The 10,792-nt window shown below is 45.2% G+C and overlaps 1 protein-coding gene and 1 long non-coding RNA gene across 3 annotated transcripts; one reads left to right on the forward strand and one right to left on the reverse strand.

Moving 5' to 3' along the window:
* Positions 1-969: 969 nt before the first annotated feature.
* Positions 970-6,465, reverse strand: bin2b (bridging integrator 2b). Of its 2 annotated transcripts, none has more exons than XM_029151943.3 (12): positions 6,399-6,465; positions 4,704-4,784; positions 4,354-4,408; positions 3,983-4,077; positions 3,297-3,392; positions 3,110-3,217; positions 2,949-3,034; positions 2,572-2,647; positions 2,404-2,486; positions 1,695-2,310; positions 1,489-1,581; positions 970-1,333 (listed from the first exon to the last, which is right to left on the reverse strand). In XM_029151943.3, exons 2-12 carry the CDS (start codon positions 4,758-4,760, stop codon positions 1,226-1,228), a joined length of 1,473 nt encoding a protein of 490 aa, XP_029007776.1. In that variant the 5' UTR covers positions 4,761-4,784; positions 6,399-6,465; the 3' UTR covers positions 970-1,225. The 2 variants fall into 2 exon arrangements, with proteins under 2 accessions (XP_029007776.1, XP_040926894.1); XM_041070960.2 differs by lacking the exon at positions 6,399-6,465 and adding an exon at positions 5,976-6,249.
* Positions 6,466-6,582: 117 nt separating this feature from the next.
* On the forward strand, positions 6,583-9,568 carry LOC114856016 (uncharacterized). Its single transcript, XR_003786010.2, has 3 exons — positions 6,583-7,654; positions 8,915-9,030; positions 9,299-9,568. It is a non-coding gene; the product is annotated as an uncharacterized LOC114856016 (long non-coding RNA).
* The last annotated feature ends 1,224 nt before the right edge of the window (positions 9,569-10,792 follow it).

Here is a 10,792-nt window from a genome sequence, read left to right on the forward strand (position 1 = left end):
CTGGAACTGAGTCCACAGTGCCCCCTGTGTGTCAGTGGGAACCTGTCTTAATATGTCTTCTCAGCTGTACATCACAACACATTATATGCGTATATTATGTGTATGATATTATTTCACAGGAACATTGTGGCCTAAGTCAGGCCAGTGTTACATTAAGTCTGTGACTTCATTTAGCAGGAATGGTTCAGCTGTGTGTTCTCATGTGGAACCCAGGGGACCCGAGGAACAGCCTGCTTTCTGCATTTAGTTTACTGCTGCTTCTCTTGGGCTGTTATTGAGAAATGTTCGGCATCAAACCATCAAGGTGGAAGGTTTTGTCATAAGCAGTGGTTCAAAGAATAAAGAATAGGGGACCAGGCGTCAGATGTTTATATCCAGTCAATCATTTTTTTCTGAATCACATATTAAGTTGAGGGGTTTGGTTGAAATGCACTGGAAGACAGACGTACTGGACACGCCCACAGGGAAAGCGACTGTTGGACAGGAAACGCAGGCAATGACCACTGGTGGCAGACAGGGGCCGTGATGCCGTATGTCACATACTCACCCCATGACACAACTACAGAGCCACAAAACCACAATCATATCCTGCTGGAGTATACCTGGGGACTTGGATTAGTGAAGCCCAGTCTGGTTACTGAATAATAAATAAAGCAGATGATCAACCGGCGTAATGATTAAACGATCACATCATGGATTACCATTAATAATGGTATAGAAGAATAAAGCACAACTTTAGCAGGAGGATTTTCTCTGATCCAACTCTTTCACATGCAGCTAAACGAGCAGCCAACACCATAAATTGACTCTAGGTTAACAACGTATAGCAGCTGATGACTGTTTGCTTACAGTAAGTGCTAGATCACAGCTTCATTTCCTCTGCGGAAGACGCTCTGATGCTCTTCTCTTTATCTGTAGTGTTGCATTAAGGTGCTTATCTACAACAGCATTAAAATGCCACATCACCACAACATCCTTGATCACTTTATTGGGGCATTTTACACACAATTGTAGCATCAATGTAAAACCTCACAGTGTTTCATAGAAAGACTGAAAATACACATGTCTAAATACTGTAGCATTTCCAACGGTTCTGCAGCTCAGTTGCGATATCATCTTGTGAGGAACCGCGTGGCCTGAGGGCGGACTCCCTCCATGCGTGGGCATCTGTTTGCACAAGTCATGGCCAGCGCTCAGGAGGTGGAGCGTGAAGCCGCTGCTTCACTCAGTCCTCAACAGGCTGGAGGAGCTCTTCCAAGCAGCTCCCACAGTGGTGCTCCACGTCTCTGTGCTGGTTCCAGCTCTCCTCCCGGATCGCCCTCACCAGCCCGTCCTGACACAAGCAACACTGTGATCACACGACCGGCTGCTACAGACCCACGCTGTTCAACATTACAGGGCGCATGGTCTCCAAATGAACGGACTCGCTAATCAAGATAAATCCCTGCTTCCTGTTTAGTGTTAGACAGGAGAAGAACACAGACCAACCTCTTGAGGTTCGGAGAGCACGAGGATGACGTCTCCCTGCTGGAAGTGAAGCCGGCCCTGCTCAGATGCTGCGTGGCTCACCAGCGCCACCCCCTGGTTTAACACAGGACCACCAGTGACAACAAGCACTGCACAGCATGCGCACCTCAACGTGTGCTGGTTCCTGTCAGGTTATCACATTATGGCAGTAAAGCATTAAGCCGTACCTTATATAAGAAACCGGGCGGACCGGACTCCTCAGCATCTGGTTCCTCCTCGGACTCCTGCTCCTGCTCCTGCTTAGCAGGTAGGAGGCTGCGTTGTTCAGTGGAGCGGAAGGAAGAACGAGGGGCAGGTACTGGTGACGGTGTGGGCTCGGCCTCCTCTGCCGGAGGGTCGCTCGTGTCCTGCTCAGGACTCTGGGGAGCGTCACTGTCAGCGGAGTCAGACAGATTGGACTGAGCAGCTTCTGACTTCGGGACCCCCACCCCAGAGTCATCAGAGTGGTCTGCGTCCGCGTCTGCGTCTGCCTCCTCGTCTGCGTCTGCGTCCGCCGTACTCGGTGCTGTGCTCCTGTTGCTGTTCTCCTGGTCACTCACCGACTGCCTCTGGGGAGTGTTTGTGCCACTGGAGCTGAACTCGGAGTCCGACGAGTTGACATCTTCTGGCTCGTTCATTTGTTCAGACACACTTGGGGCTTGTTGAGCAGCAGATGAAGGCACTGCCTCTTTTCCATTTGTGGTGGAGGAATGGATGGAGACATGGTCTGCTGGGAATGCTGTGTTGCAGGGAATGGGGTTGGAGATGACCAGAGACTTCCTCTTCTTTGACTTGCCAGAAGTGCTGTTTGGACAACAGCATGTTGACATTTGATTGGCAGCTTTGCTGTTATTGACTTACCGACATGTGGGAATGCAACACAACACAAAGCCTTGCCTGTTCAGACCCTTGATGATGAAAGCTTTTCCGGAGTGTTGAGTCTCCAGTTTCTTCATCACGTTGTAAAGCTCGTGGTTTAGCTGCGAAGCAGCACAAAAAAAACAAAGACTGGAGTGATAATACTCACACAAACAACTAATGTGACTGGGATGGAGCGTGACTCACCACACTCATTTCCTTGTAGAAGACGTCCCTCAGGTTGGAGACGTTTTGGAAGACGGTCACATAGCAACCTATACGGCTACACACAGACACACACAGGCACGCACACACACAAACACAGCTTTACATCAACTAGGTGTGTCTGATGCCTCCAGACATGTTTATCTATGTTCTTCCTATAATGAGTGTAAAGTAACTTGGTTCTTGTTCATCTCTACAATGCTCTGTATGTTCTACGTAGTCTTAGTATTACATCTCTCATGGCACCTGGTGGCAGGTAAACATCTCGTCCCGTTACATATGTCATCCCTGTACTGGAAGCTCTAGTCTACGTACAGTAGCCTGTCCAACCTAGGGCCTGTTGAGTCAGTCTGACAGACCTCTGATAGAGAACAGGCAGCTCCTCCCTCAGCTCAGTATTGATCTCTTCAAAGACATTCTGGGCCTTGTTGAACTCTTCTTCTGCCTGTTGGGGGGATTTAAATGTGGATGTAAAATAGTCAGACATTTTACTCGAGCTTTGCTGGAATGCTGATCCCACCTTGGCTATTTTGGCCTCATCCTTTTTCTTGGCACTCTGCAAGGCCTCCAGGTGGTGCCGTGCCGAATCGTAGTCCACCAGCTTACGCCCACGTTTAGCAACGCGTTCCTATGAAGCAGCAGCTACTAAGTAACAATGCCACACTGGCCTGAAGGAGCGTTGGTTCAAGGTACAAGCGTCAGGTTACCTTGACCTCAGGGAACTGGCTGCTATAGTTCTCCATTGTGCGAACAATCTGGTCACTCAGTTTCTCCTCAAAGTCGTTCCACAACAAGTCTTCACTCTAACAGAGACCCACAACTTCACATCAGTGCAATGCGACACATCTTCAATTATATTTTGCATCACTGACTTTAAAATAAATGCGTGATTAGAACCTGACGGGGGCTGAATGGACCTGTTCCATGTGTAAATATGCTTTTGTTTACCATGTAAACGTCAGATCTGCTCGTGATGTTCACCTTGTTGTAGACATTGCCTCAATGGGGGCAAAACAAAAACAAGTTTTGATCTGTACAGTATGTTGATGTTGATGTCTAAAACCCATGGTGGGGTTGCCATGGTGACCTGAGCCATATCTGCACAGCCAACATTAAAAGCTCTGCCCTTCTAGTTTCCATACTACGGCGAACTACGTTTTTATGTCTACGCATCTAAAGTCACAGCAGCTCTACAATATATACGCACTTTATCTATCTACCACTGCAGCGTTTAAGCCTTTAGTCACACCACTAACATCAAAAAACAGATTTTTACAATCAGATGAAAAACTGGAAAGAGGTTTGTTTCATCAACTTTGTCAAACTTTCTCGAGTTCCCTGAATGTGTAAATGATCTGTATTTAGCTGGTCAGACCTCTGGTCGGATACATACGTCTGTGATGACAGCGAGGTCCTCCACTCCATTCCAGTCCGGTTCGTAGATGTCCCGCAGTGTGTGGGACAGACGCTTGGAGGCCTCGTGCATAGCTGTGGGACACAGCAGGAGTCATGTAAGCCTGACTCCACGGGGGTCTATCATCTAGCAGAACACAGGCTTCTGGAGGGACTGTGCTCGTGTTGCTACACCTTCAACAACAGTGGTTTCCTGACACAAATGAAGGAACGCTGCATCTGCTGTTTGTTAGCGAGGACAGAATTACAAAAGCCAACGCCAGGTCCAAGAATAGAAGAAACTCACTTCCCTTTTACACACTAACGGCCCAGGCACTGGGTTTCCACAGGCTCTGGGGCTTCAGGACCTACCTTTCACTGCTGTGTAGTAGGCTCGGACATCTTTAAACAGCCTGTTTCCGTCAACCTGTGAGCATGACATAAAAGCATCAGTGACTCCACAAGTGATTCTTCACGTTGAAATGAGCCCGTTTCTGGCTGCGTACAATCCAAGAAAGACTCAGCAGTTAACAACAATCACTACATCTGCTGTGTGCTGCTAGTACGGAAGTGAAAGTAGCATCTCATTCCTGGGCCTTTCACTTAGGCACTACTAGAGCTGCAGAAGTGGACCTTCACGATCTGACCATGTAGTGAGGTTGTGTCCAGACCAAACTGGGCCCAGACCCGTCTATAAACCACCCAGTATCATGTTTCTGTACCTGTTGTTTGTTGAGGTTCTGAAAGCAAAGCTCAAACTGTTCATCCTTGGTCTCCATGGTTTTGCCCAGTTTCTGAAGTACCTGGGAGACAAAAGAGAGAGATTTAACATAGACAATAATATCAGACAGATGAAGGTCTGTAGCATCCTGATGCTTCCAGAACTACATGAATGAACCTCCCATTAGCTCATTTATTGCTGTGTGGGAATTTGTTGCTCAGTTACTCCCCTTCAGGAAGAGGTTTAACTGTAGCAGTGTTGATATCAGTTCTACTTAAACTTGACCTGTTCTTGTGAGTATTTGGGGAAAGCAGAATGCATTGCTCCTGTACCAGTCCTGGGTACCAGCTCTGTGCAGACCCACCTCCATCTCTGGCTAGGCTTTTCTTTTGAGCTGGCTGCTCCAAACCTTAGTTGTAACATCTGCACTCATTTGCATATACTGTATGTTCCCAAGTCAAAGGAGGGTGAATCAGATGTATAAACTTCATGAAACGATCAGAGTCATCGGATCCCCACCAGCAACAACATTACAGGACGCTAAGTGGCTGATGGTTGTTGAACCACACCTGACCTCCACCCAGCAGACATGGTGGTGGATGGACCGGTGACCAGGCTTCTGCTCCAGCTGTCAACACAGTGTGAAGCCTGATGCTTTTATTCCCCAGTGCTGCTGTCAGATTACAAATCCAGCCCAGACGACGCGACAATGACATTCAGTTGAGATTAGGTGATTCAGACAATTACTGTAAAAGTTTGCCATTTCTGCAATGATTCCTCCAAACAGGCTCTGCTTCAGCCGTGTGAAAGCACCCTGACAACACGCTGCAGATTAGGTGGAGCAGTAACATCAGACCAGAGTGAGAAAGGCTCAGCGTGCGAGAGGAAGTGCACATTCAGGAAGTGGTAGCTTTTGTGTCCACACAAACAGCAGTAAACAGCTCAGAGCTCTGGCAGCAGAAGCCAAAGAGTCTGTTATACTGTACATCGCGTAAGCAGGTCAAATCTGGACTAACACGAGACCAGGCTGGTTGTGGTTGTGCACAGACACCTTTCCTCAACTTTGGGAAAGTGATGCTGGAGTCTGTATCAGTCCCAACCTCATAACGGATCATCACCAGGAACATTAATCTGCAGTCCGGCACTTTTCCTGAAGCCAGTGATGACCCAAGGCCTCTCCAGCCCCTGTGTTAGAGGTGGTGGAGCTGGCTCAGTCCAAGGCTCAGCTTACGGAGCTGCTCTTTAACCACTCTAACCCCATTCTCCAGCTCACCTTCTCCTGGGCTCGATTCAAAGACTTCTGGACCCGTTTGGCAAAGATCCCAGCTCCAGCCTGGAGGTTCGGGCCCGTCTTGTTTTCTGCCATTGTCCGCCTTCTCTGCGCCCTCGTCTCTACGCGCGGCCGCCTTCCGTCTGCTTCCTCTAGCGGATCTGCGACTTCAGCTCAAGGCGGTGGAGGAGGAGCAACGAGCGAACGAGAAGACGCCAACGCCTGAACCCAGGCGACCTGCTGGAGCTGCTCAAGTCACGTCGTCGTCATCCTCATCACTTGTTCAAACGCGTTGTCGGAGCTAATGAAAAGCGTTTCTGCGTGTTCCGACCTGCTTTATAGACGCCGCTGGCAAACTGGGGCAGTTCCCTGCCGCAATCATTCAGCCACACTCACCTGCAAATTATGCGTGTAGATGATGCATACCTGGTCCAGTGACGTCAGCAGGTGAGCCGCGATTAGCGGTAGTGACTAAGGTGCTTTCAAAAGAGTTGACGAAGAGGAAATGCTGTTTCTAGTGCACACACCAGCAGATGGTTCTGATCCACATTAGTCCCACGTGTGCTCTGTCTGAACAGCCAGGCTTCAGTTTAATTGCTTATTTTAAATGATTACCAACTTTTGACGTTGACATAATATTTGCATTGAAACTTCACTTACTCCAGTTTGCTGTTCAGCATTAAAAATAAAACTTAACCAAAGAAAATAATTTCTCCGAGAAATTCCGTGGGAGAGCTGTTCTGCTGCCGTAGCGATGCCACACGCTGATTAAGCTGCTGACTACGAAAAAACGATGAAAACGAAAAAATGTTGACAAGGATTAAAACGATGACAACTATGACAACGATTAAATAATTGACAAAAACCTTAAAAAGATGACCAAAACAAAAGGTTGACAAACATCAAAGTGTCAACAACATTGAACAAGAATTGAACAAGAGACATCATTGACAATCAAAAATCAAAAAAAGTTAAGTATGCTTTTATTTTGAAAGGATTTACGGAACATTTGTGTTGTAAATTGCTAAACTGTATAATAGTCTTACTACCTATGAAATTATTTAGTCAGAACCAGAAATCTTGCTATGAAAGGTAATAAATTGCGCTGGGGCTTTTATTTTGAAAGATTTATTCTCAGCCGAGACATCAGTGACGCTGCAGCAGAGAGACCCCGCGGTCCGCGTTCCGCATTCGCTACGCGGACACAACGAGACCGCTTGGCACATGAAGACGTTGACTTAGGGACCGTCGATAAATTATTTGGATTTTCAAGAAAATTAAAGGTGCCTGCAAATGCAAAATTCACTTTTTGGACATTCTGGTACGTTTATTTGACTACCTGGGTCACATAAAGACACTCCTGGTGTGTTTGAAGTATGTCCCCTACTTATTTCACATTTTTGAGAGTTTATTTAATCCGGTTGAAGAACCATTGTTTCAAATTTGGCGGACTGGATACGTCTGCATTCGCTTGACAACTCACAGAACCAGCTTTGGCCCGCCCAGACAAACCTGGACCCCTAAATGTACCTGAAACATTTCGTTTCAATCACTCTCCGTGCGCGCTAGCATAGTAGGTGGCGCTAATGCACCTTTCAGTTGGTTGCCACCCGCCATTTAAAAGACAAAAGAAGAAGAAGTCACTCAGGTTGAAGAAGCGCCCACTTGCTGCTTCCCCAAACGTAAGCACATGCTTGATACTTATTTGATGTATGTACTCCAGAAGTTTCTCTGTTCATAATGTAGCTTCCCTCCTGTGTAAGGAATGCTAATTGCTAGAACAGTTGAATCTAACAGCTACAAAGACAGAGAGAGACAGTGTTGCAAGTAGAGATGGCGAAATCGAAGCCTCATGAATCACTGAACAACTATGACACAGTTGGGCTGTAATCGACACATTGCTCAACACCATCATGACACAGTCAGAACAATGACATCTGCTGGTTGTGCGTGGGAACTGCTTCCTCGCTGATATGTGGTTGTTCAGGATCACAGTCCATGTTTTGTTGTCAAGTAAAACTTATTTAATCAAAGGTGTGTAATTGTGTTTCTCTGTGGATAATAATGTATAAGTACCCTTGATGTGGCAAATATGTTTGATAGTCCGATGTTATTAGAGCTGTATTTGGTTCTACTGCAACTCTGTTTATTACTACATTGAGGAGACATATTTGTCATTTAGTTAAATCAAAGACTTTTATTTTATTTTTTCACAGAACATGACTTTAATCAGCTTCTCAACACCTCTTCAGCTTTGGAGAAGAGCCGTTTGCACAGCACTGATGTCTGACTAATAAAAATATTGTTTTTGTCAAAATGTAGTTCACAACACAAGTTCACAACTACATTTGTGAACTTGTCATAAATACATTACAGATATCCGTAATGTAACACCTGTCTATCTTATAGATCATCTATCATCTTATAGATCATCTCCAGACCGCTTTCCACGTTTATAAAGCTCTGACATATTAAAACAACCGTCCGTTCAAACTGCAGATAAGCCGCTCGGCAGTCACTTCTGCTTCAAGAGATTGACGCTGAGTCAAGTGGGAGGTCTTGAGTTGGACATCTGTAGTTGCAAGGTGTTTCCACGCAATTTGAGTCCAAGCGTCTCTAGCATTCGTCTAGTCGAATTGTGTGATATATGGTACTGAGGTCATTCACTCTGCTCACATTGTAGCTGCTAGCGCGAGGGTAGCGCAGCGTTAGTGGCTAGCGGCTAGTGTTAGCGGCTAGCGATAGTAAGTTGTGAGAGTCAGCTGTGTTTCTAATTACTACCGAGCCTGTCGTGTGTACGACGTAGCCCAAGTAGACCTGGGAATTTGGGTTATGGCAAGTTCTAAGTCTAACATGTATGTTGTTGCTGTCTTCTCGTATGTGTTGCTTATCTAGTCAGCTACTGTAGCTGTAAACGTGGCGTGTTTTTTTTTTTTATACAGGTTGACGCATGTCAGCTACCGAAAGGCAAGGAGGTCGCTTCTCAAACTGACGCCACTGCAGGCTGTGGACACGCTGCTACCTTGTAGAAGAGTTGTTGCTCACCTCAGGAGCAAAGGTATGTAAACATGTACATGTCAACATCCCTGTCCCACCGGCCCTCTGAGCAGAATTTGAGCAACCTGACAGAAAGGAGATCATTAATGTCATGCTAAGATTTAACAAACCAGCACTATAAAAGCTAAGTTGAAAACGTGTTTGCTCCAAACACCATTACAACTGATCTAACTACCTCTATATATTGTTTGCATTTGTGAGGGTTGTCAGATACATAGGAAATACTGGTCATTTCATTAATCTGCTATTCTATTCTCTATACCTTCTAGAGTGGTGTCAAGGAAAACAGCTGCATTCTCCATCTGTACAGCAGCTGCACTGCTTCCGATGTCTTCCGACACGTGAAGACAAAAAATATCCTCACATCACCCCAGCCAACTGCCCATGACTGTACCTGTTCCACTCCAGAAACTATGCTTTTAACATAACTATGAATCCTACTCGTTCATTTTGTGGTCGGCAAATTAAACTGTGGCGGTAACTTATCCAGCATTATAGTGCTGGTGCATTAGTTGAAAATAAAGTTGGCTTTGACTATTGCTGTTTCACTGAACTATTTTTTATGAGGGAAAACAGTCAAATGTTTTATAATATTAAATTAATTTATTTAATTTTAATTGAGGTATTGCCACAAAAACAATAATTTAGGTATTTTACAGGTGGTCTAAGTCCAGCATCGGTGCCTTGTCCCTCAGGAAACACTGCCCTGATCCAGACCAGGGAAGATGGGATGACTTGGACTCTTCGCCCTAGAAGTCCCCAGCACCAGCTGACAAGACTTCTAGGCTAGATACCTGCAACAACTTGAGATACACACATAGTACTGAAAAAAAACAATATATATTTATATATTTACATCTATTAGTTATATATTAGCACTTGATATATCATACGCCTTACTAAAAGCAATTAAAAATATATTAGGTCAATATGTATTTAGAAACAAAACTATGTTTGTAAATCAGAGTTCCCAGGTACATTATGATTAATCTGTAAATAGTAAAATGTTCTAAAGTTTTTTATGAATTTCTGAGATACTGATTTATTCCATGCATGTATAATTGTCTGATATACTGTATATTATTCATTCAATCATACTGGCTCTAGTCCTGGATCATCAACCATACATGACAGTAGGTTAGGCAACTGGTTGAGGCGTCTTTAGGCATTCACTGTTCCCACATTGGCACTTAATTACAGTCAAATACGGCAAAATATAAGATGCAGCTGAAGATCCCATTATGGAAACATTATTTTCACACAGCAGCAGAACGAGAAAGAAAAAAAACATGTAAAAATGAGTTTATATTAGTTTATCAAGCTATGCTCCCAAACAGGCTGTAGTTGTGTTGTGTTTCTGTTGTATTAATTCAGGCTGCTTATTAGCAACCATTAGTATTAGCATTAGCAGCTAATCAAGTTGTGTATTATATAAATCAAATTAAATTAAATGTGAATCTGCCAGTTAGACGTACCTTGTGCCAGTCAAACCACTTCCAACCACACTCTAACCACTTCGACTTCAGAGTCAGATTTTGAATCAAACATATGGTTGAACTCCACTACGAGGACGAGGTAGCCAGTTTCGCTGTTACAATGGATGCAGTGACCGTGACGTTTGATTCCCGCGGCGGATCTATGCGCTTCCTCAAAGGGGTGTGGCCATCAACTTCGCTTGCGACACACTCCGAAAACAGAGCGTTGTGGACGAGGGCTTAAAACACACTCTTTCAGACGGGTCGTGTGGGCGATCTACAACCCCT

Source organism: Betta splendens, chromosome 5 (genome assembly GCF_900634795.4).
Source record: "Betta splendens chromosome 5, fBetSpl5.4, whole genome shotgun sequence".
Taxonomy (NCBI): Eukaryota; Metazoa; Chordata; class Actinopteri; order Anabantiformes; family Osphronemidae; genus Betta; species Betta splendens.